The sequence below is a fragment of the Leptodactylus fuscus genome, chromosome 3 (genome assembly GCF_031893055.1).
Source record: "Leptodactylus fuscus isolate aLepFus1 chromosome 3, aLepFus1.hap2, whole genome shotgun sequence".
Classification (NCBI taxonomy): Eukaryota; Metazoa; Chordata; class Amphibia; order Anura; family Leptodactylidae; genus Leptodactylus; species Leptodactylus fuscus.
Genome location: NC_134267.1, coordinates 101,200,678 through 101,228,535, shown reverse-complemented (window position 1 = coordinate 101,228,535; position 27,858 = coordinate 101,200,678). Strand labels below are relative to the sequence as shown.

Genomic DNA, 27,858 nt, shown 5'->3' with positions numbered 1-27,858 from the left:
CGGACGGGGAAGAGGGGCATTCTGGGGGATCAGCGCTGGTGTCTTCTCTCTCATAAGCTCTAAATATGGGGTGTCCCCTGAAAACGCTCGCTTACACATTTCCTTCTAGTCGCAGCCACTTATGTCCTAATGATTTGGCGACTTTTGGGGTTTTTGTCTTCACATTGTACAAGGTAGATTTTTATTTTTTATTTTCTGGCAATGTGGCCATATGAGGGCTTGGTGTTTGCGGTATTAGATGTACTTTTCAATGCCACCATTTTGGGGCCTGTAACTTATTGACTACATTTTATTAACTCTTTCTGGGTGGGATGTAAAAGGAAACATCAATTCTGGCATTGCTTTTTAGCATTTTTTTTTTTTTCCCGTGCAGCGTACAGCATAAGTAACATGTTACCTTTATTCTGCGGGTCGGTACGGTTACGGCGATACCTCATTTATATGATTTTTTAATGCGTTGCTATTTGTGCAGAATAGAATTCAATTCAGGGAAAAAAATCTATTGTTTTTGCATCGCCATCTTCTGAAAGGCATAACGTTTTTATTTTTCGCTAGACAGAGCTGGTTGAGGGCTTATTTTTTGCGGGAAGACCTCTTCTTTTTATTGGTACCATTTTGGTTTTCATCTGACCATTTGATTACTTTTTATTGAACATTTTGGAGGGAAAGGTGGTGAATAATCATTATTTTGTGCGGTTTTCTACGTTTTTTCTTTTACGACATTCGCCGTTCGGGTTAAATAATGTTTTAATTTTATTGTTCAGGTTATTACGGACGCGGCGATACCAAATATGTAATGTTTTTTTCTATTTTTCTTTATTTTACATAATAAAACATTTTATATGGGGAAAATGGGATTTTTGGGGCTTTATTTATTTCTATTTTATTTTAAACTTATTTAAACTTTTTTATTTTTACTTTTTTGTAACTTTTTTTTTCTGTCCCCTTGGGGGATTGAAGCAATGATCACTGCTTCAATAGAGAGATACGCTGCAATACACGTGTAACACGTGTATTGCAGAGTATAGGAAGCTGTCAGCCTGTGTAGACGCACAGGCTGACAGCTTCATTTACGGCAGGATCGGCCAGGCGCGAGGAGGGGGTAAGTGAAGGGGCAGACCCGGGGTCACTGATCAGACCCCGGGCTGCCCCCTACGAACACCGGCACCCCCCGAAACCGGCGCGGGGGGTGCCGATCGGCACCATATGACATTGTAACCCCGGAGGTGCCGGTGGTCATGTTGATCACCGGCATCTCAGGGGTTAACACCCGCGATCGGACCCGGTTCCGACCGTGGGTGTTACGGGGCATTGTCAGCCGTGTATTACGGCTGACACCCGCTGTGCATGGTGCGCACACAGTTTGTGTGCGCACCATGCATCCGCAGTAATAGTACGGCGGTTTGCGGGAAGCCCTTCCCTGCAGCGCCGTACTATTACGGCGAATGTCGGGAAGGGGTTAATTGTCATTTTAACAGACCCTAAAATCTGGGCAACTGTAGCTTTTGTGCAGTAAAGTATAAGCTGACTGGTTATTTCAGTAATACAGATTTGGGCACCACTTAATAGCTACTGGGGATGACTGAATGTGTTTAGATGATGGAAAATATAGAAATAAATGACTAAGACAAAAGCAAAGTAACAATGCACGCATTGAAATGATGATTTAGCCCCTAGCATGATGCATTACTATATTCTCCGCATCAGTTTTTAGAAATAAAAGTCACTGGAGTGCAACACAAGCTGAAACACCTTATTTAGCTAAATACCATATCTGGCTGAAATACACTTGGTCAAGAAAATAGGTGAAGGGACCTGGGCTGATCAAGTGAGATTTACTAGAACTTGCACCAGAAAGCAGCGCAAATTATAGATCGACTCTACATCTGTCCACGGCACGCAGAGATTACAATTTCTAGCATAAAGAGAGCTAAATCTGTACTCCTAACATATTTTGGTTTTGGTATGGTGCAAAAAATTCCTGTTCATGTAAATCTCCCTCCATATCTGCATTGAAATTAAATATGCACGAAGAAAAAGTTTTAAAAAAACTGCACAAATTTTGCTGTGCCATAAAAATAAAATAAAGTCTGAAGCTATATGGCTTTTAATGGTTTACTCTAATATAACATATAGTTGCACACAATTCATTTCTTTATATAAAATATATATATATATATATATATATATATATATATATATATATATATATATATATATATATATATATATATATATATATATATATATATATATACATATATACACACACACACATATATCTCTCTATATTATAAAAATGAATTTCTGTCTGTCTGTTCTCTAATGCGAACCAAACGACTGGACCGATCTTCACCAAATTTGGCACAGAGATACTTCAGGTATCCGGGAAGGTTTAAGACGAGACTCCAACTCGCTCGGATGTACCGTTGCTGAGATACAGCATTCCAAACACAATGCCCCCCCCCTTAGCCAATACAAACCTGCAAGTCTTTCACTCATATTCCAACTGCAATACACATGGTCATTCCACATACACATCCCAACACTGATATCCAAACTGAGATACATGCATCAGAGGATTAGATACACAGATCAGCACACAGTATCACACGCCAGAGGATTAGATACACGCGTCTGCACACAGTCCCACAAACCAGAGGATTAAATACGCGCTTCTGCACACAGTTCCACATGCCAAAGGATTAGATACACGCGTCTGCACAAAGTACCACACGCCAGGGATTGGATACATGCGTCTGCACACAGTACCACATGCCAAAGGATTGGATACACGCATCTGCACACAGTTCCACACACCAGAGCATAAGATATCCACATCTACACACAGTTCCACATGCCGTAGGATTAGATACGTGCATCTACACACAGTTCCACATGCCGTAGGATTAGATACGTGCATCTACACACAGTTCCACATGCCGTAGGATTAGATACGTGCATCTACACACAGTTCCACATGCCGTAGGATTAGATACGTGCATCTACACACAGTTCCACATGCCGTAGGATTAGATACGCGCCTCTTCACACAATACCACACAGGGGAGGATTAGATACGTGTGTCTGCACACAGTACCACACTTTGGAGGATTAGATACATACCTCTGCACACAGTACCACAAGCCAGAGAATTACATACACGTCTCAGCACACAGTACCACACAGGGAGGATTAGATACATGCGTCTGCACACAGTACCACATGCCAGAGGATTAGATATGTGCATCTGCACACAGTACCACACAGGGGAGGATTAGATACGCGCATCTGCACACAGTACCACATGCCAGAGGATTAGATATGCGCATCTGCACACAGTACCACATGCCGTAGGATTAGATATATGCCTCTTCACACAATACCACACAGGGGAGGATTAGATACATGCCTCTGCACATAGTACCACATGCCGTAAGATTAGATATGCACGTCTGCACACAGTTTCACTTACCGGAGGATTAGATACGTGCCTCTTCACACAATGCCACACGGGGGAGGATTAGATACACACATCTGCACACAGTACCACACGCCGGAGGATTAGATATGTGCATCTGCACACAGTACCACACCAACAAGGATTAGATACTTGCGTCTAAACACAGTACTACACGGGGAAGGATTAGATACAGCTTTACTCCAGGTATCCATAACAACTGATGACAGGTTTTTCACTGATATCCAAAATGAGATACACATAATCACATGACGCTTATGGACATACACACAAACCACATACAAAATACATCAGTGCAAAACTGGACATTTCTTATGGGGCCACTACACAAACATAAAATGTAATATACCCGTGTGAAGCCGGGTCCTCCCTCTAGTACTGTATATATATAAAAAAAGTTTTCCATCTCATTTTCCTTTGTAGTACAAACATTAGAGAAGTATTTGACCACAGAAATTAAGTGAGGCCCGGTTCACATCTGCGCATGGGATGTTCGCTTGGGGACCTCCCCAACAGGAAACCTACTCTACATAAAAAAAAAAAGATGTTACCTAAGGAAAACCCGTGGACCCCATAGGCTATAATGGGATCCGTGTAGTTTCAGGACTGCTTTCAGGACTTTTCTCTCTCTGTATTTTTCATGCGGAGAGGGGAACGGAATGGCTTGAATGCAGATGTGAACGGCGCCTAAAGGGAGCCTTCACACAGAGTTACGCTGAGCTCATTCTGATCGTAAAAACACGTTCACAATGAGTGCATAAAAAGCAGCTTCCATTGACTTGAATGGGAGCCGACATACGTGCGCTCCCCATTGAAATCAATGGGAGGCTTTTTTCCCTATGCTTTCAAATGTATTACGCGCGTATCACATTGAAAGCAATAGGGGAAAAAGCCTCCCATTTATTTCAATGGGGAGCGCACGTATGCCGGTTCCCATACAAGTCAATGGGAGCTGCTTTTTACGTGCTCATTCTGAACGTGTTTTTACGATCAGAATGAGCGCAGCGTAACTCCGTGTGAAGGTTCCCTAAGGGGCAGATAAGGCGTAATGGCATACACAACATATAGACATGTGACTGAAATGGAGCCCTGTGCAGCTCAGGATTTTCCTCTCTGGAGAAACTGCATTATTAGTACTAAAGTGGAACTGTTTCAGAGGTCATCGAAATGAAAGTAGAAACAAATCCTTGATTCTTTTTTTTATGTGATGAAACCTGAAACATTTATAATCTTTGGAGACTACTCTCTTCTTTATATGTAACTAAACACTCGTTTGCAATCAAGCTTTTGTTCGCCTTGAGTGTACAGATCTATCCATATCCAAATCTGTATCTATATCCATCACAATCAATATCCATATCTCTCTCTCTCTCTCAATATCTATTTTTTTATTATTATTATTTGTGAAGGTCTCAAATCTTTAAAAACGAGGACATGGGGTGTTTATTACTGAGCAGAATGTCATCACCCATATCAGCGTGCATGAAACTATCAATGAAAGCTTTAACACTTGAATAGGAAGGCCACATGTCCTTGCAGGGGTCAACCATATGAAATGTTTGCTAGCTAAAAACACTATTTTAGTAGAGAAGTAAAAGACAAAAGAAACTTGTAGACATTTATAGGGCGAGAGAAGACACAAAAGTTCTCAAGCTGTACAAAGCGACTCAAGGTAATCAACGATTCTGGATTTATTTATTTTTTACATGGAATCAAAATTGATTTTGGAGTTCTTACTGATGAGAACAAAATCATCTGTAGTATGAAAGCAATAAAACTTCTTACATTATCAGTTACTGCGGATCCAGTTACCATGTCCTATACATATCAGTCTACCCTATATCGTAAAAGGCTGGTTAGACAATGGTTCGATCATTCCCATTTAACAGAATTTTGCGCATTACTAATGGTGAGCACTTTGAGTAGTTACACAATGGCGGTAATCCAAATGTAAATACTGAGCTATGCTTACCACATACATACCGCTAAATAATTTTACAATAATGCAACTGCTTTGTATGATAACAGAATGAGAGCTCAATTGCAGTGTTTTGCCATGGTTCAGCTCTTATAAACTCATTCTTACAGAACTGGGAAATGGGCCAATTTACATCACGTAAAATATTCAGAACAGCTTATTACTTACTACTTGTTGCATTCAGTGCTGTTTATGTATTCTAGAAACCTCAGGAAAGCTTTAAATTCTAATTTCAGACATGCTGCCAAAACTACTTAATGAGGGATCTCTTTAATGACAAAGTTTGGGCACACGAGACAGTGGCACCTGCTGACTCAGCTCCGAACATTTTCAAATAACATCAAGATGACAGCCAAACAGATATTAACAAGTGATAAATCATTCAATCGGAGGTGGTACACATGACCTCAACAAGTAATTCTCAATTTCAACAAATGCACCACCAAGGTTGAATATGGCAGAAGCTCTGCTGTGTCAGACCACATTTTGCTAATTGTATACTCTAAAACGGGAAAATAAAGTCAGAGGTTTTCCAGGAAAAAACACAGTATACCCAGACATTACAATTTGGGAACAATGGCATAAAAGGAAAGAAAATTAATCTAGTTTCTCAGATTCAGAAACATTTTATAGAATGGAAAATGGCATTGTTCCATTACTTACATGAAAAGATTTTACAGTTAAAAACCTAACAGTTTTACAGAAGGGGGATTCTGGTTTTAGCAAGTCATTGCACATGTGAAATCACACAATTTTCTAGTTTACACTTACAAATTTGAAGATCTCTGATTCAATAGAAAGTTCATGTTTACAAACAGTTTGTACGTGTCACTGAAATGAAAACGAATATATAAAAGTAGATTTAGGAGAATTGGTTTAAATGCAAGATTAAGCCTGAGGCCTCACATTGTGGAAACATTGCTTTTTTGTTGCAGATTTTGTTATGTTTTTTGACCTAAAGCCAGGAGTGGATTGAGAAGATGGTACAAGTATAAAAGCTTCCTATATGTTTCCCATTCCTTTTGTAGCCACTCCTAGGTTTGACTCAAAAACCAGCTTAATCTACAATAAAAAAAAGCTGCATTTCCTCAAAGTGGGGCCTCAGCCCAAAAAGGGTTTCCCTCTCCTTGTTTCAGCGTTGCTCGCAGTGTCTGCTTCTCACTTCCTATATTTCTCCTCCCTGCCTCCCCATAACAGCCAAAAGTGGGTAAGCAGATAAACAAAAAATCAAGCATTCAAACCTGCAATAATAGGGTAAGAGTGAAGGGGCCAATTAGGAATCCAACGAGCTAGGGGCTTTGACAGGATTTCATAAGTGGTTACATCAGCACAAACCAAGTACATCAAAACAATAAGCAGAACAACATAGCAAACACACAGGTGATGGAGGATCCCAAAGCTCCGCCTCTGATACTGCACCCCTAACCTACAGCTGATAGCAAAGTGCTACCTGGCCGCACCACTCCATAGCAGAAAGGGATATTTGATCACAGACACCAGCTCCCTTGTCCCATTTAGCACTAGCCACACCACATGGATCTAGATTGTGTCCCTCACTGGGGGAGGAAGGTACAGCAACTAGCAGGCTTATGGCAACAACGTTGCATTTTTACAAGAGTCATAGGAGAAATTGGGTGACAAATGGAGGGATGCTTTTTCTTCTGTGTACAGAAATACCACATATGTGGTTAAAAAATGCCTTTTTGGGCACAATGTAGGAATGAAGGGAAGGTGCACTGTTTGCCTTTAGAAGGGAAAATTTGGCTTGCTTACTTTTTGGACGCCATGTCTTTTGCAATCTCTGTGGTACCAATAAAATAAAACCCCTGACAACTTACCCAGTTTTGGAAGCTACACTCCTTAGGGTATTTATCTGTTGGTATAATATGATGTTTTCCCATCAACAGAGCCATGTTTTTTTGCATAGTACATGTCATGCCTCTTCTGTTCAATCCCACCCATTTTATTGACCAATTTTAAAAAGTGTATTTTAGATGTTTGGTTAGGGATTGCAATGCATGGGACCCTTGACTGTTTTGCGAAATTGTGTATTTTGGTCAAAATATGCCTCGTGGTTTCTTTAACCTTAAATTTAAACCCCTACAAATGGAACAATTTCCAGTCACAAGAACTGAAGGAAGAGGTCAGCTGCAAGTTACAGTTGAAAGTTTTTACTTTTGTATCTTTAGCATTTATCCCCTTGGAGTTTTTGAATATGCAATGCTTCGATCGCTCATACAATATACTGCAATACATTACAATGTTACTGCTGTTCTATTACACGATGCCTGTGGCTGTCAAAAACAAAGACACTTCATTTGATAAATGCATGCTGTTATGGTGATCCCCCTAGTCTTTGGTGTATCTCTGCTCCAGAAAAATCATCATTCATTCATGTGATTGCTGTAGCCAAATCACTGGCCTCAGTAGTCTCATGTTATGACAACTGAGGACAGACAAAGACATTGCATACTTGGGAAAACAAAATCAGCCCTCTGGTAATGATGTGGTCACCAATGACTGAGGCGTTTAAGAGGTTAAATGGTTGGGATTGGCGCCATCTCCAATTGTAGTCACTGAAGCAAATTGCCAGTTGCATGCTATAGCTGACACTCTCTGCTTGTGCAGGACAAGATTCTTGCTCAAGTATATGTACAAAGGATAGAGACCTTCAACCCAGACACATATATACATACATTCCCTGTTTGAACTTGATAGACATACTGTGAGTTTTTTGTGTAATGTTACTATATTAGCCAAAATATTACTTACAGATGGGCACCGCTTTCTATTATATGAAACAAACTGGTCAGTTAGCAAAATCACTCATGACAATGACTACCGGATAGTGGATATATTGTGTACGCCGCGCATTCAAAGCAGGAGTGAGATACTGCAGACGGATCTGATACTATACTCAGACTAGCAAAACAACTCTCCAGGGTCCATCTATTTATAACTCTGCCAATACAGATGAGCTCTGCATTATGCTCTGGGGCGGCTCATTTTTCCAGCCGCTGCAACTGGCCTCTAGTAATTATCTGGAGTTGGAGAGCGAAGGCTCAGATGGTCCTGAAGTGCAGAGTATCAGCAAGTTGGCAGCAGTGCCACTTTATTTGCAAACATCCTTCATCTTAGCCCCAGACAGGTTGTAGCATCATGTAACAGGAAGCTGGTAGTAATACTATACTGCACATAGTCTACAAAGATTTCCAAAATCTCAATTTTATCAGAGGAAATTCAGACAGTATGAAAATAGAGTTAGAAATACCACGTTTTTTATTAGTAAAAGGAATTGTGATTTACAGCAGTTAGCTAGACACGACACATTATTTGCACATATAATATCATTACCCACAAAAGACAAACTGTATGACACCTACAAATTGTATTACAACATAATAAATACGTAAGTGTATAATAGGGAATGCCATGCAAACAGTGCCAAGCTCACAACCTAAAATTATCCTCCGCTCAGACTTCATCTTAAAACCTTTAAAGAGTTCATTATTCTGATAGCAGTTATATTTGGATAAATTGCTGTTATGTACGATTAGTGATGCTTTTCCTGTCAATGTGTATCAGATAATGCAAGCACAAAAGGAAACATTGATCTATCAATTAGAAAACTCACTCTTAATTTTCATGTGAATTATGGAGGCTTAGCTACAAAATATAAAGAGTTCACCAATAATTGCAGAAGGGAAAGTTTACTTGATTGGGTAGATAATTTACATATCTTTTTAGAAAACTAAATCACCTTGGACATAGGTATAGAACATGAAGTTCAGCAGTATTTGGGGTATTTTTTATTTCACATAGCTGTTTTTACCTCAAATTGAGGAAGTTATACTGCATCAGTATCCACCTCCTCTATGGCCTCAGATAAAGGTTTTTTGTTTTTATTTTCCAAGGCCAGGATCTGATAGGTCTGACGCTGGGTTCACCCTAGCGCCCGGACTCCGTTTTCAGGCGCAGGTGCATGCAGAAGATGGAAATCTGTCAGATCGGGTCCGGCCGTGAGCGCCGGTGAGCTTTTTATGCTCTCCGCTGCGAAACAGTTTTTTTTAAACCAGACACAGAGTACTGCATGTCCGACTGTGTCCGGTTTAAAAAAATCAGTTTTACAGCGGAGAGCATAAAACGCTCACTGGCGCTCATGGCCGGACATCTTTCAAACCCATTCAAATTAATGGGTTTGAAAGAGTTCTGCAGCTTTCCGTCTTCTGCCCAGTTTTGTGCAGGAAATGGAAACCTGTGTGAATGGAGACCGGGCGCTGATGTGAACGAGCCCTGACTTTCCACAAGCCAGGTGTCTGGTGTTCAAATGGCCGTCTACCTACATGTTGTCTATTTGGTAGTGCAGGGCTTTGTCCTCTTCACCTCAATGTTACAAAAGTCCAAAATTCTGCACTGTCATTACCAAGTAGACTGGCAAGAGTGAAATACTGAAGTGGTCCCATCAAACAGCTGATCAGTGAAGGTGCAGAGAGTCATTCCTCTACCAATCTGATATTCATTAACAGAGTAGGCCACCACTATCCTATCGTAGAAAACCCCTTTAATAGTATTGTATTAGACTATTTGGATAACTGAAGGTTTCTGACATTCACAGAGATCCTCTAGGCTTTGTAAAGGGGGGGGGGGGCTACAGGTTGTTGGAAGATATTAAACATGCCACTTGTCTCTAATGGGATAGATTACAAAGTTCTATGCAGTTACATGTTCTACTGACATATGTAAAACACAATTACTCTTTAAATAAGCCAACCATGAACGCACAATTTGGGTCTAAGAATGACAATGCACAGACCAAGTCATTAGCCATAATTGCAGTTAGATGTGGCCAATTTGACTGCACATGGATATCCAAAATACACATCCATAAGTGTATTGAACCAAAGCACTAGACTATAGATAAAGTGAACAAACAGTTAGTGCCTACACAACACACCAATGAAAAGAAAAAAAAAACTGGGCAAAATGTCTGATTAACCATTTAGTTATACACTTGAGATCCTGGCCGTCATAATAATGTGCAAAGCAATGGTTGTTCGGGTGGCAATAACTATGATTTGTCTGTACAAAACCCTGACAAATTATAGATTGTTGATTCGAGTGGGTTCTGCAGATTGTAATAGTTTCTGGTTGTCTAGTCACATTTCTCAGACTTGCTCTCAATCCTAAAACATGCAATTTCTTTTAATATTTAAAGAGTTTGCATATGCTCACAAAAAGCTTTTACACTCCAGCATGCACACAGACAATAGTTTATGTATATATTACTCTACGAAACATTCTCATTTTATGAAGTGTTACAGTTTTCAAGCATGTATGTAAAAGGTTCTCATATTAAAGAATAACCCCTTCTAGAATATTTTGCTTTTATTTTTATAGAATAAACACAATTTCAGCACCTACCACTTAAAGAATGTCTTTCTACAACTCCAATGCCTTATTTACCATAATTACATTAAAAAGGAGGGTCCCCACGTAGGACCCCCCTCTTCCAATAATCAGGAAAGAGAGCCACTAAATTTTTTTGCTTTAGCGTTGAGAGAGGTGCGGATACAAGCCATGTACATTTGGCATATGGAGCAGATGGTGTCGGTGACCGCATTAGATTTGCTGAGCTCTAAGGCTAGCCATCTTTCCTATCTAACATTTTCCAGTCTGAAAAGATGAACTCAGACTAGCACAATGCTTTTTACAAAACTGGGCATGTTTATAGGTAGAAGACTACAAGTTGGTCACAGAAATGACGTACTCTCACATAGGGGAGAATGTGTAAAGCATGCAAGTGTCTGAACTATAATATAGGCTGTAACTCAGGATCAGTACAGCCTAAATAAAATGTATGTAGAATTCTTTTGTGCCTTGACACATTTCTTGTAAGGCATAATATCTATAATAGTTTGTGCAAGATGAGTCATTCATCCAGAGATTTATTCTGACATTGATGTCGTGAAGAAATGCTTTTCGCCTAATATGAGGAAATTTGCGATCATCTCAGGGGTTTTTTGCCTTCGAGTATTCGATGCTTGAGGGAACTGGACTCATAAGTTTGTTTTAGAATTCACCTTCAGATGCCGTGGAGCAAATTTATCTGTGTGATATTTAGGTAGCTGAAACTTAGACCAGGAAATTCAAAGTTGCATCAAATTTGTCAGTGTCTCAAAGTCTATTGGTAAAACACATTGGTTGGTGCAGGATTTTTTTTTTTTTTTTTTTTAAAGTTTTTATGAAATACAAAAAAAAACAAAAAAACGAGAAATATGAAAATGCAGGGTGCTGGGTGGAGGTTTGGTCATTTTTGCAATTACCCATGTAAATTCCCTTTTATTATAAAACAGGCTGCAAATTTCTTAACAACCCCCTAACTGAGCTGTTAATAGTGTTAGTGTGTAGTCCGTATACAATTATATTGTAAATATGTAGAACTGAAGCAATTACCAAAGGGGAGAGGGGGAGGATCACTTCAAATGGCTGTATATTTGGTTTTATATCACATAGCAAAATGGTTCTAGCATCTTAAGATTCCTAAAAACAGTGTCAGGAATGTGATTATATGTAGCATGGGTCTCAGTCTTTCGGGTCCCCGTGCAGACCTGAAAGCGTGAACCTAGCATTAGTCACATCATTGCAAATGGGAACTTTACAGCCTGTGTTCTATTAAAAGCAAGTTTGATAGATTAATAAAAGTATATTACAAAAATGCTCACCACATTCCCCCAGACAAAAAAAAAAAAAAAATTAAATAGGAGTTACACTAAGTATTCAAGTGTTCTAGAATCTCTGATTCTAACATATAGTTCTTTCACTGAAGGAGGTGAGATTTGCCTCCAAGGTTTCGCTATCAGGAAGCAGGCTGAGGCAAGAATATATAGTAGGAGCGTTTGCATCTTTAATGGGGTGGTAAATTAAAGGAGATATGTTTTGGGGAGTAGGAGGAAGGCAAGTTCCTAATATGCAACCTATCAGAGTCTGAACAAACTTCCAATAAGGCTATATTAAAGTGCAGGACCAGAATAGGTGGGAGATGTTAGCAGGACAGGCACCACACCTCCAGCAGGTACCAGGTATGGTAGTGTTGAAAGTATGTAATGCCAAGGTGTGGGACCAGTGTTAAAAGTGTTCAGACATAATAGACCATTTGGCATTTCTACACCCACATACATTTGTACAGCAAAAACCCACGAAACGCCGTTCCTACCCCAGTTACAGTACCATGGCACACATCATAGTTTGCTGAAAAATTACAAAACAATATACTAGCAAACACTATGCCTGACCTACTGATGGAATATAATTTACTAGGATATTTCCTCCTCATGTATAGCAAGATGCTATTTATAAAAATGTACATGTTGACTCAAAAAAAAAACCAAAAACAAAAAAACTGGGAAGTACTTTGGAGCCTGAAATAGCTTTATAGTTAACAGGTTGTAGTAGTTTCTACACACAACTTTACACTAGCACGTGAGTCCCTGGCAATCCTCACACTTGGGACAGATGAGTCAATTTGTGCTAATCCTTTATAGACCTGTTCCTTCAAATAGGAACAAAATGTTGCCATGATTGCAATGCCAGCTTATTAATGCCCATCACTGACAGGTCTCAAGTAGAATATCTAAAAAGTAAACCTTAAACTTCTAAGGAGATGTGCCATATATTTTATTTTAGTGTATATTTAAAAGCTTACAAATGATACAAAATATTTGCTTTTTTTTATTGTTCTAGATTTCATTTTTTATTTAGAAAACCTCTCCAGGATGGCCATACTTGAGACGCATGTATAACCATGGATGTGTGTGCTTCAATGTCAGCTGAGATGTATAGGAATAAACTTGCAAAGGCATATCAGATTCTATAAAGTGATGGAGCACAGCCCCCAAACAACAGGAGACACACAGTCTTATCTGGTACAGTTTTGCCATCCTGTCTAATCTAGGTTTCCAGCGGTGCAACAGAATCCTTAATTCACTCACCCTATGATGATAATGAGATGACCCTAACACAGTCTACACGGCAAAGCTGACAACTGAGCTCCAGGGAAAAGGGAATAAAAGCAAATTGTATGCTTTAGTGACCAGTGTGATAACTAGAAAGAATCTATAAATGTTGCTTTCTGACAGCATACTTGGTTTAAATCCTTTGACTTCTGAATGGTTATGATGTGGGACTGTCCTACAAACACGTGCAAGAACTCCTCATTAAAAGTTACCAGCTATTTCTACAGGCGCCACGCTGCGCACATGTATCTACATTAAGTGAAGATCATACACTGCCTGTCTTTTAGGTTTAGTAGCCTTCTAACACTTCACTCAAACCTCACCTTCAATTAGCTAATTGACTGTCCATACAACCTCAGTTGAAACCGTCCACGCATCAATTATGATAAAGAAAATTTAATTAATTGATTAGAAATATAAATGACTTAATGAAGACAAACAAGCAAGGAATGAAGAATTCCCTGCTGCAGAACATTTTCAGAGACATTTTCCAGCTGTGAGCTTTTTAGAGCTGCAATCCTCAACAATTCCCACTGTTTGTTAGTTACGCGTGCAGCTTCAAACCAATATGAAGTCATTGTGAAATGCAAATTTGTAGCATTAAGAAAGTTCATTACTTTGTAGGAATAAGAGCACTTACAAATCACAAACTGATGAAGTCTGAGAATGCCAAGCAGTTTTCATATAATTATGTATATTTACAGAGGAGATGTGTGACTAGGGATTCCGGTAAATAACAACCACAATGATGCTCAAAGTGCCTTTTCAACTGCAACAGAGTTCAAGGTTTAAGACTATTACTTTCATTGGCATGAGAAACAGAATAGAGAACATTTCACTTTACTGACTTCTGTACAAACATCTGCACCAGTGAAGCAAAATTAATATGTAAAAACATAAGCTCAGCCATTGGGAAGATATTGGAGAAAAGATTCTGGTTCTCAGTTCCCATGATGTCAAGTTAAAACCACAAAGTTCAGTCTTTGGATGGGGGGAATCCTGAATATGAATACTAAAACTGCAATGTTTGCACAGGATCTCATTGTTAAAGGGAATGTGTCACGAAAGGATTACCTATTGGTCTGTTTCAATTGCTTTTCAAGAGTTGCCCTAAATACATTGCTTTAGCAATGCTGCTCTGTTTGTCTGCTATGTTATTCGTCTCATTGTTTACACTTTTCTTGGTTCCCTCAGTTCCTGTATTCTTCAACAAGCTGGTGGGTGGACTTTGAATGTTTGATCGACAGGACACTATAAAGTACTTACTAGATATAGACATCGCCTTTACCATGAAAGATTAGGATTACTATAAACGTATAATAATGCATATTAAATATGCACAGTGAATGAGTGAATGTATATTACATTACATAGAGTGGGAGAGAAAACAACTTACATGCTGCAGAAAAGAGATAGGGATTGCAGTGAAAAGGTTATCTTTTTACATTTACATAGAGAGATAACAGACAATGTCCGAGCCTTTATCAACAAAACTGCAAATAGCTGACCCAATTGTCCTGCTTACAGACCAGTACATAACAGCTCCAGGGAGCAGTGAGAGTCATGGCATCCATGACCAGTTATCACTACTATCAGGTACAGGAAACCATGTACAAACAATGGGAATAATCATATCACATAGCAAGAAAACTAAACAGCATTGCTAAAACAATGTATTTACTAGTAGCGCTAGTAGTATAGTGCTACTAGTATAGATAGAATCCTTGAGATGGGAATACCACTAAGTATTGTCAGTGTGGTGGGTGGGGTGGGGGGGGGACAGGACGACAATCTCAAAAGCTTCTGAAAATTTTGGAAATGCATTTGTATAAGCCATATTGTAGCACATTTCAAAGTCTCATATGATCCAGAAATTAAAAAATAAATCAGACTGAAGCTGGCATAGCTAGCTGCAAAATACTTAATTAAAGCAATTAATAACACTCAAAAATAGGAAGTTACCATGAGAAATCACAGTAAAACAGCATGTAGACCAATAACCTCAAACACAATACAGAGAGGATGTTCTACATTGCCTAATGACGCTTATATCAGGCCTGGGGGCTGTGTAACCTTAATAATATACAAGACAAACTGATGAATGTTCATACGTTAAAACAATATAGCTCAACTTTAGTATAAGTAATTGGGTTTAGAGGGCTTGAAGTGTATTCATTGTCAACAAATTACTTCATGGCTAGAGCAGTTTGGAGCTTCATTATATATTGGTGGAGCTAAACTTATAAGAAATAATATGATATTGCTTCATTAAGTGGCAACAGTCTGAGTTAAAAAGTGGAGTTGAAGAGTAGGAGTAAACATACCTGTAAATAACTCACTTTAACTACTGTTTATTGTAATTTGGATAATGGCTAGCAAGATTAGGCATTTACTTCAGTGCATAGTATGTTCTATCTATGCATTGATGGAGTAAGAGTTCCAGGGTTAATATCACTGTGGCAGATATGAGCACGTTGCTCAGCTGGAAGCTCGAATTAGAGATTTAGAAGAAGAGAATGCAACACTGAGGGCGATTGACAATCTTATGAGTATGCTGATCACTGAGCAAGCAGCCAGTGGGGTTAGATATGGAGGTTGGAGATCTGGAGTTACATCAGATAGACTAGAAGATGGATGAATACAGAGAGAAGAGGTGCCAAGTAAAAGGAAGGCCATTTCTGTTTCTATTCATTCAAGCAAAATTCTCAAGTTGGGAGATTATGTGAGGGTATCAGTGTCAGAAATGGCAACCCTAGCGGATACTTCTCTCCCTGATATACATTATAGTTGTGTATGATGCTAGAAGTCCCTGCCTCCCAGGCCATGAAATAAGGTGCTTACACAGAGTCTCTTATCACAGTCTCTAATGTGAAAGCAGGCTAATTTTTTTTCCTTAAAATCTAAATGTAGAAGAGTTATGATGTTGGAATAAGTGACAAACTGGTTTTAAGACAAAATGTGCAAATTATTATTCTACAATTATTATACATTTACTTACATGCATAATCCATTACATATTTACTTTCATGGAAATTTAGGAAAGTTTAGAAATTTTACCCAATGGTCCCTTTATGAAACATACATAGTCAATCATTTCTTCCAAAGCTTTTTCTTGGCCAGTTGTTAAAGTCTCTCATAAGCTTCTGATTTAGTGTGGTCACACCTGAGGGTCTTGGTTTGGACTCTTCTGCCTCCCTCTTCTCTAATATGTAATAGACTCAAATCTCTACAACATGCTTCAACACTGAAATCGTCCTGGCCATAATACTACCTTGTAAAAAGCGGCAGAAGTTCATTTAGGCATGGTTTCATTACCATTATTAGTGCTATGTAATGATCTTTGCCCCCTCCAGATGGCATTTACCTCTTATGTTCTTTTCATGAAGGTTATGACACTGGGGGAATTTATCAATCCATCTACAAAATATATTAATGTGGTGCATCTTTGGCACACGGCCCTTTCTTGTGCGAAAAATTCTCCACGTCCTCAGTTTTGTGCCTTGCTTGCCACTTTCTGTGAATCGGAGTGGACCAGGTCTTGGAGACCTTGCCCAAAATATTATAATCAGATGTAGAGTTAAATATTTGAAATCTAGGCCATTCCTGACTGGTATATAAGCCAAAGTGTTGGCAAACAATAACTACAGAACAGTCACCCACATCACCCTACAGTAAAAGACTATTCCGATGAGACCTTCTGACAAGACCACAAGTTATAGAAAGGATATCACTGAAATTCAGATTCATTACAAAAACTATGTTTTGATGTAAACGCTGAATTAATTCATTTGTGCTATCAGAATTGCTCAATATAAACTGTATGTGTAATTAAAAGCGAAATGCAGTTCATTTCAGGGTTTCTGACAAACCATTTCACATGCCACCTAGAACCTGTCTGACCTTCAGGAATCCTGAAAAGTAAGATTTACAGAAACAACTAAGACAATGTTGGTTGGAAATGGCTTTTTAAAGATGTCTAGTAATGGATGTTTCAAGAGTTGCGAGGACAAATGCAATTAAAAATGCTGTAAAATGGAGAAAGGTAAAGTGAAACATTCATTTAGCAACAGGCCGCTTTAATAGCTTTGCTTATATTTCTGCCAACTTGTCTGCCAATGCCATACTGTTAAGTTCTCAAGTGGTTGAAAATTAAATTTGGCTGCTGGGTTTAACTAAATTGTAATTGCAAAATCTAAGTAGTAAAAGTGAATTAGTTGAGATATTTTGGTATATATTTAACAGGACGTTCTATATAATTATTCAGAAACTTAAGCCTTGTAATCTGTAGATTATTGTAAACGGTGTACAAAGTTTTTTTAATGAATGAATTGAATACAGACACCCTAACATATTTGCATTATCCACTCACTTGAAAAAAAAAAATTCAAAAAAATTAGAATAGGAATATGTCTGCTTCAAAATTTGGCTACACAATCTGCTCTGATCCCCTCACACATGGCATGGCTTTCTTTCTGACCAACTACAAGGAGATCCAGAGGACATGATAGTCCTGCCCCCTAAGTACTATGATCTACACACAAGACATCATGTCATTACTGGAAGTGCTACATTTCTTAAGACACTTTACCAGGGGACAAAGTGGGCCCCAAATGTTTAAATGCTTTGCAGAGTTACGCATATCCATGCAAACATTTATACCCATTTAATTCTCATGGTATATCTGGATAAAAACAGGCAGGAGTAGAAACTGTGTATCCCTGGTACCAGACAGGATACATTTGTTTTATTTTCGAGTCTATGGATGAAATATTGAAATCTATGGTATACAGCTGCTTCAGTCAAGGCCTTGTACATACAGTATATCAAGTCCAATCTTAATGTGAACAGAGCCTTCAAAGTTTTTCAAGTGCCAAGCTTATATGTATGGTGTAAACTTTAATACAATCGAGAGATAGCAAATTTTACATAACACCTTGGCACAATATGCTAACCTTCTCTTCCTCTCTAAAATCTTATTTTACTTATAAGAGCATTAGGCTCATTTTTCATTGCTCTCCCATTACATACTCTAAGCAGCTAGGTCCTTTTTGGAAAATGAATTAGAGATCTTATGTATACAAGAGCCTCCTTGAGAGAAATGGATTTGGACAGCATTATGTATCATGATCTATTTATCTGCAAGGGTGTTAAGCAACAAATACAAGTACACAGCACAGTCTTTAAGATAAGATCTTATTCAGGCAAAATCTCATTCACAAAGACTATTGTCTGCTCATACTGAGAAATGTATGTACATGAAATCAAATTGACGGAAAAGATATGGTGTTATTCTGTGAAATGGGAGCTGGACAGAATGTAAAGATCGACCATTGTCTGCCCAACCTCACAACAGGCATCAAACACAAAAGCACTGGCCTGAATTACCTCATCCTTTACCAAGATCTCACGGCTTGTTTTTCCCCAAAAACATGCTGGACTGTCATCCAGCTCTAAAACTACAAGCTCCTGTACTTGAAGATTTTAGTGCAGCACATCAGTGAGTAAAAGAATGTGTTAAGCATTATCCTATAAAAGGTCCATGTGGACAATTACCATGGCAGACAGTAAGTAAATAGGAATTTGCAGGGCTGGATCTGGACAGACCAATGTTACGCCTTGCTGAATGAAGACAGTTTAGTATGTTTATAGTCAGGCCAAGTTCTTTAGTGTCTAGTGTTTTCGGATCTACATTTATGTAGATATTTCAGTTAGTTATCTGTTCTGTTACAGGAGCAGAAAACGATTAACTGCCATGCCCAATATGTTAGATAACAGGCACCATAGGCCCTATTAAATACAATTTTGTTTGTCATGTTTCCATGATTTTACCTGAAGAAAACAGCAAAAGACTGCTCTATTTTTCCCTAATATAGGAAATATTTGATGAAAATATGAACCAAGCCTTAGGGCTAGTTCACACGGGAATTCCGCGCGTGCACATTTTGTTGCGGCTGCCGCGACGGAATCCGCCTGAGGAAAGGACAGCTCGCTTCTTTTTCCTGCTAGCAGAAACAAACCGTTAGCAGAAAAAAAAAAAAAAAAAAAGCCCGCTAGTGGTCTACTTAGACCTCTACTGTGACAAGGCAGATTTTGAGGAGGATTTCGTGCCAAAATCCACCCCACCTCCCATGTGTACTAGCCCTTACAGCACCTTTCACCGCCTCCAGATCTTAGCATCTGTTAATAGGTGCAGCTCCATTGAATCCAGCACAGTTGGAACCTCTACTTTAGACCCCACCATCCCTGAGCAATTAATGCTATTTGTTTTGGTGCCTGATGTGCTACTTGGGCTCAATACTGTCAGGGCAGTGTCAGTTAGGTGCAGGAAAGCGTAATTCAGAAGTCCAGAGGTGGACAGCGTCAGAGCTCAGAAACACAGCCCGTGTCTGCCCCTGCCTGATACTGTCCACCTGACAGTACAGAGCCTAAATAAGCATATGAAGCACCAATTTAATAGCACTTACTGCTCAGGAATAATGGGAGCTAGAGGACAAATTTCAACTGTGCGAGGACCAGAGATTAAACGACTAAAGAAATGGACTTGGCGGGGATGATGAGAGGTTCTCTAAGTTCACCATATAATTTAGGTGTGTATTAGTTTATTAATTGAATCCACCGATTGCAAAGTGTCTGGAGAATCATCTAATGTATATGGGTTTCACCCAACACACTCCCGATGGCAGATGTTGAGATAAATAAAGATTGAGCAGTTGGATTTCAACTCTATATCGGCCAGGCTAAGCATGTGTGTGTGTGTGGTATCAGTTGCATTACAAAATGTATGGCTGGGTTCAGTTATTTCACACATGTACAGTTTGAGTAAGCATTGCTTTAGGGATGAAGGACACAAAACAAGTTTACACAGAATATTCAGAAACTAAACTTTAATATTTCAAATGATACCTTCAAACTAACAAATTTATGAAGTGTGTATTACACAATACAAAGGCTAATGTTACAAGTCCACATCACTCCCAATATCATGTCAAGTTATTTAGCCACTCTAGACCAGCTCGTGCCATATCAACATTCACTTAACATCTGCACAAAAGAAATACCTGCTGCTAGAGTGAAAATTTTGCCTGAGAATGTAAAATAATGAATACCTTTCCATTCACTTTTTATATAAAGCATGATCTAAGGAATGTTATGTAATACACAAAAGCACACAAACAAAACATAATTTAACATATTGAAATATAAAATATACAGTTATTTACCTCTTCATATTCAACAGCGCCCAAGGAATTCCAGTTGGTGTATTAAAAGCAGGCAACAGTTTCTCTCCAAGTTCTACTGCCTTTCTTCTAAATACCTATTTTAAGAATAAAAAGAAACCACCTTTCAGTTTCTTGCATGACATCCTACAAGCACTAGTTACAAGTGCCATTACCAGATTGGAAAAAGAAAACATTGATCATCACTTTGGGACAATAGTAACTATGGTAAATCTTACTATTACAGTAAATTACATTTTTGAATACATTATGAATTATATTAATTTTTTATAGCCACAATATATTCCAGAGTGCTGTACAGATCACTCACTTTGCCTATCTTCATTAAAGGCTAACAATCTAAAATTTCAGAACAAGCAAACAGTATATTTTGAAGTGTGAGGTGGAAAAAACCCACAAACATAAAACATACAAACCCCATATAGAAGTTAACCTTTGTTGGATTCAAACCCATGAGCCCTTTAAAATCCCCCATCTAACGAAGAAATAAGCCATATATAGCAAATACCCCTTTAATAGCAGCATATTATATGTAGATGCAATGCAAACTGAACATAGAGAATGTATGATTAAGTTAATGTGGAATTGATCTGCACTAGAGATGAGCGAGTAGTGAAATATTCGAGATTCGATATTCATTTAGAGTAGAGCCTCAATATTCGACTACTCGATCCAATATCGAATCCCATTATAGTCTACGGGAAAAAATGCTCGTTTCAGGGGAAACCACTATTCGACTAAAGGAGAGTCACCAAGTCCATGAGTAGCAGGAGGAGAGTGTTTAGGAGGAGCGCTGTGCAGTTGAAGCACAAGGACCCCATTATAGTCTATGGGGTCCGTGCGCTTTAACTGCACAGCACTTGCAGTTGCGCTGATAAAAAGTAAGCTCCCTCGTAACCACAAGATGCTATCTCTCCCGACTAGCAAAGATGAGCCTGCGGCAAATCAACGCTGGTTCTGTAGCAGGCTCGTCCTTGCTAGTCAGGAGAGCTGGCAGCTTGCTGTTACGAGCGCGCTAGTCAGGAGAGCTGGCAGCTAGCTGTTACCAGGGAGCTTATTTTTTCTCATAGGAATACATTGACCTTAGTTGATTGGCCAGTGTACAGCATTCGGTCAATCAACGCTGGTTCTGCCGGAGGCTCATCTGTGAGGAGGCGGAGTCTAAGATCGGACCACAGCAGTCTCCATTGTAGTCTGATCTTAGACTCCACCTCCTCACAGACGAGCCTCTGGCAGAACCAGCGTTGATTGGCCGAATGCTGTACACTGGCCAATCAACGCTGCTCAATGCATTGCTATGAGAAAAAGTCAGCTCCCGCATAAACGCAAGCTGCCAGCTCTCCCGACTAGCAAGGACGAAGCTGCTGCAGAACCAGCGTTGATTTTCCGTAGGCTCGTCTTTGCTAGTCGGGAGAGCTGGCAGCTTGCGGTTACGAGGGAGCTTACTTTTTATCAGCGCAACTGCAAGTGCTGTGCAGTTAAAACGCACAGACCCCATAGACTATAATGGGGTCCTTGCTCTTCAACTGCACAGCGCTCCTCCTAAACACTCTTCTCCTGCTACTCGTGGACTTGACTCTCCTTTAGTCGAATGCTATACAGGTGTATAGCATTCGGCAAATCAACGCTGGTTCTGCATTGAATCTTTACTGCGAATAGCGATAGTATTCTGTAGTATTCGTTCGAAAACCTACTCGATCGAATACTACTCGCTCATCTCTAATCTGGACCTGTAAAGCAGCATTGTGTTGGCTAAGCAATGGAAGCACAAGGTTTCATAGATGGGTAGTTTGCTAGAGTGCATTAGTTTTGATAAAATATAGCCTACAGTCTTGGTTATTGACCAGCTTAGTATATTGTCTAGACAGAATATAATGTAGCAAATGTGACCTGTGAAGTTTCTAAGATTATAAAATATGTAAAGTTTAGACTTTAAATACTACAAAACTTATTTGCAGTAGCAATGAGATCTCAAAAAGTGTGAGAAACTAAAGTCACGTGTATATTAAGGTAACAGATATACAATGATTAAGCCTTATTTATAAACAAGGCTGTATAACTCTGAACACAAAACCTTTTTCATTCCTTGATGCAGAATAATAAAACTGAAATCCCTCTACAGAACTTATGAAATTATCCGTTAACCAGGCCACACAAATTCAAGCCCAGCATATTTATTACAAGAATCTAAAAAATAAATGAAAGCAATAAGATGACGTATCAGGAAGTTTCAATATTTTATATTTGACAACACAATGTGGTTTGGTTAATAAGAGGGGATGGTTCTCTCATAATTCTGAAGGTGCTACTGAGGCCAGGCTTCCTTATTTTATCTTAACCAAAGTCTATAGCTTCTGATTTGTCAAAATATTGTGCAGAATTCACTTTAAAATGTTTGGCTGAATATAAAAGAAAAAACAATCTTTCAGTGCTGAAATTTCAGTCCATGATGCACTGAAGAATATTCAACATACGGTCACAGTCCTCCACTGTATTAAGATGAATTACTAATGATATCTTCTGAATTTGCAGTTTGTTCTTAAAACACAACTTACAAAATTTGGTTAATGCCAGTGAGTGTTCTAAATATTACCGGACACATTTTATATATTTGTATTCAGTCAAATAATTTTTGCATCTTAAATCATAAAAAAAAGCTGTGAGGATTAAAAAGAAACTTAAAACAGATTGTGGGCCAGCCTCAAAAATAAACTGGGAGTAATTGTGGAGGAGGATGAGGAAAATCCTAATCTATTACATGTCTTCTTTGTTTTCAAACAGGAAAACACAATGATGGGCGACATGACTAGAGACTAGGTAAAGTCCCCATTAAATGGCACTTAACCCAGGAGAAAGTGTAGAACAGTTTTAAAAACACTACACAAAAAATTGATGGGTCCTAATGGCACTCACCCCCAGGCTCCTGAGAGAATACAGTGATTGACAGACCCTTATATCTAATATTTAAGGAGTCTTTATAAACAGGGTCTGTGTCATGAGACTGGCACATAGAAAGAGGAGCTCACAAATAAGCCTCAACTTGCTTAGAGTATAATAGTGGAGGCTTGTTAATGGGAAATACTACGTCATCTTTTTAAATGGTTTATTAAAGACCTGATAGATGTGGTTCACAGAGCAGGGTGTCCATATTTGATACTAAACTCTATAAATTTATCAAAACTGAGGAGGATACTAGATTACTACAGTAGTATTTGGGGAAGCTGGAAACATGGGCAGAGACTTGGCAAATGAAGTTTAATATAGACAAATGTAAGTTGAAGAACTAAAATATAAGATTAGGTTCTTAAAGGTAAATTACTGGGTAAGACTGCCACTTAAAGAGAGACGACTGGTGCCAGTGCCAGGCAGCTGCTGCCAAGGAGAATAAAATTATGGGATTTATAAGATAAAGATAACCCTTTAATAGTCCCACCATGGGGAAATTCAGTGCGTTACAGCAGCATAGATAATACAATATTGGTGCAAGAGAAAACACATACAAAGCTCAGAATAGAAGATTAAAAGGATAGGAGTCAAAGAAAAAAACTTCGGGATCATGTAGTTCACTGTGTGGAGTGCTCTACGCTTAGCCCTCCCAACCAGTCTAATGGTGGTTGGGAGGAAGAACCTCAGATAACGTTCCTTCTCACACTTAGGATGAAGCAAGTCAGTCATTGACAGTACTGCCAAGTGCTGTCACAGTTTCATGCATAGAATGGGAGTTATCCCTCAACATGGAAGAGGATGACCAAAAATGGGAAGAACACTGCGCTTACTCCGAAAATATTGGAAAACACACAACTTTATTTCGGTGTTGACACGTATAGGGTGTATTTCCATCCCGTGTGAGTGTTGGGGATCCCTGCTACTCAGAAACTCTGGCTTCTGGGCTGGTATTCTTTTCTTTCAAGTGAATACGATACACATCACAAAAGTTGTGTCACAGATATTGGTCATAATGAAAAACAGGACACCAGTGTGAATAAAGCCTCAGCTAATTTTATTGCCTTGTTGATGCCACACCAACTCATCTCAAATGCCAAAAAAAAAAAAAAAAAAAAGCTGAAATTGTGCATGTAGTACCTCCCATTATCTACTAAGCAGAAAGAAATGAAATAAGAAATCGGCAACAATGATTTTTATTGTGAAGATGTAAATTATTAATGCGGTCAAAAATAAAGCTAGTGTGAGGTTTTACATCAGGCAGACTGATGGAAACAGACATAACACTAAGCATTGCAAAGAAAGTAATGCATCTTGTTTAGAGTCGGCTCCCAAAAGACAGATAAAATCTGTCAGTGAACAAAAAAAATAAAATAAAATGATAAAGACAGAATTTCTCTTTCATAAGAGTTTATTAAGAAACCTTCATACCAATGACTCAAAAGGTTGGTATTCATTTTGTTCCCGTAAGTACATTTGGAACACTGCTGGAGAGCGCCAAGAAATCTTATCTTTAGTGACATTCATTCAAAGTTTAACCGTCACTTTTTTGGTCACTTATATGATAATGATTCTAAACAGACTTAACTATTAACTGTGGAGGGCACTATTACTGTAACAGTGCTCTAGTAGGGTGGGGGTAGTATGGGGCTTCAGTAAGTAAAGCGAGTGGAGGATGTATGCTGTGGGAGCATGTCATGCTTGGTTGGTTATTAACCTGCAACACTTTGGATTAGCTGAAGACGATGATCTGGAAGAACTACATATAAGTGATAACAGTAGTCTAGAAATGAGATAAAGGCATGAACCAGCATGGATAGTTCTTCTGTTAGAATAAGGAATTTAATTTGTGCAATGTTCCTCAGGTAAAAGTATGAAAATTTGATAATGGAGGATATCTGGTCCCTGAGAGACTGTTCTCCATCAATAATTATGTTCACGTTTTGCAAATATGAGCATTGAGGAGTTGTATTTCCAAGGGATAGAGGTGGTGAATGTACAAGCCTCATTTTGCCCTCAGGTGCTGACCTAAAACCATGAGAACGTCAGTTTTATCCAGCTTCAACTTTTGCTTAAGACTGGAAATGGGTCATTGGCTCTGGGCTTGAAAAAGTATACAGCAAAACATCTTTGAGACAACCACCAAAAATTTAGCTAAAAATTGGTCTTCTAGGGGGTGGTCTTCTCAGAGGTTCGCTAGTAAAGAACACTGAAAACCAGTCTTTGAAAACGTGGTCTGGTACTGGTAATAATGATGATGAGCCAAGAGATATTCTTTGTGGTCTTTTAGCCAGGATAGCGCTAAACCAATGAAGAACTGTTCCATCAATTCCAAAAACTAGTGATATCAGCAGTCCCCAGAACTACACCGCGTACAGACAGCTAAGTACACCTTCTATTCCATGCTGGGTTGCAGAAGCTGAACGATCGTGCTTGGGAAAATAATATAGTGAAATTGTATGTATACAGATTTAAAGAAAACTCTAGCGGGCATATGAAATTTTTACCACCCCCTGATCTAGCCTCCTTTATAAAAGAGTGCTCTATTTTCCCCTGTAGCAAAATATGCAGTTCTAAGGAGATATGTGCAGTTCAACATTACTGCCATGCAAAGGTACATGGTGTCTGAACAGGCAACAGTGATATCAGTCCACATAACTACAGATATGAATTTACATGGGAAACTATGGTTTGGGAAAGATTTTGATGTGTGGTTATCTTATGCAGCAAGAAGTGTATAAGTAAAGCAAATACCCCTGTTCCCAACATATTCATAAGAGCAAACATTACAACAAGTAATTGATAATGACAAGACTATAAGTAAGCATAATGATGATCACAGATTTCCTAGGCATTAATATACAATAGTAGAAATATATACAAGTACTATCCATTTAGAGAAATGTGCAATAGCAGGATGAGCCCTGAGCCTTTAATATTAACTGCCAGCCTGAAACGTAGGGTATGTACAAGCCGAAACTATTTACTGCAATATCAATAGATCAATATATTGAGATTGCCTAGTACTGAAATGGAACAGCCAAATGGAATTGAAAGTTGACCCACATCTCAGGCCAAAAAGATGAAAACGAAATAAAAAAAACAAAACAAAAAACCCCCAGTTCACACAACTTTGCAAAATGCATCTGTAACACAAACTAGAAAATAAAAAAAATCTACAAGAGGATTAGTGGTAGAGTTCATTTAATACTAATGTTATTACAATGTTTCTCCGAAAATAATACAGGGCCTTATATTTGTTTGCTCCGAAAGATGGGTGCAAGCTTATTTTTTTTTCCCCCATGAATAACCATCCACTCATCAGACCCACTTAGACCCAAAACAATTAGAATCTGTAAGTGCCAATGGTGGATGGGCACTTACACACAGACCTAAGTCACTCCTGCAACAAAATAAGCAGTGTTTCCGAAACGTGGGGTCATAGCCTTAAAAGAAAAGTTCGAATGGGACCCTGAAAATGGAAATCTCCCTTCAGACATTTAAAACCCTTCTTAATACAATAGATTTGGTCTTGTGGCACTTCCAAGCGTCTAGCATACATTTCTGTGTAGTCAAATCAAACAGCAAACTATCATGTCGGGCCTAGTTATAACAGTCCAACCTGATCTTTATGTAGGCAAATATTAAATATATGTTTAGGTTTTTTTTTTTTTCTATTTGCTAAATCAAACTAAGCAAGTTTAAATTTGTGAAAAAAAAAAAAAAAAAAAAAAAAACAACACATTTCAGAATGACATTGCATTGGATATATATTAGAGTCTATGGGTATGTGCATGAACACTATACCCATGATGAAATTAGTATATCCATTAAACGCCTGGATTGCTTTAAAGAAAAAAAAAAAAAAAAAAAAAAAAAAAAAAAAAAGCAGAGGAAAAATATATCCAGCAGTATGCAAACAATACAGAGAAAAGGTCATAATTATTTAGACTGTATTCCAGAAGACAGCAGCTGCCTGTTCTGTGCACAATCCCCAGATCCGCTGGTAATCGCAAGCATCTTTTATCACATACCCTCTGCTAAGCTTCAAGCATCTGGTTCCCAATTTTCCTATTACATTTAGCGCTGTGTATGGAACAGAAACTAGAGCAGCAAATAGCCATTATATTTGTGTGAGCTCAAGTATGAACAAAAGGTACTACTTTGCATATAAAGTATCCTGTGTAACAGACAACTTGTGAGCAC

General features: G+C 38.6%; 1 protein-coding gene across 1 annotated transcript in view; it reads right to left on the bottom strand.

The window, feature by feature from the left end:
• The window catches only part of MAN1A1 (mannosidase alpha class 1A member 1), a 152,538-nt gene that overhangs the window by 34,451 nt on the left and 90,229 nt on the right, over positions 1-27,858 (bottom strand). Inside the window, exon 5 of the mRNA XM_075268055.1 lies at positions 20,692-20,786. Coding sequence (XP_075124156.1) covers positions 20,692-20,786 — 95 coding nt within the window. The remainder of the gene's footprint in view (positions 1-20,691; positions 20,787-27,858) is intronic.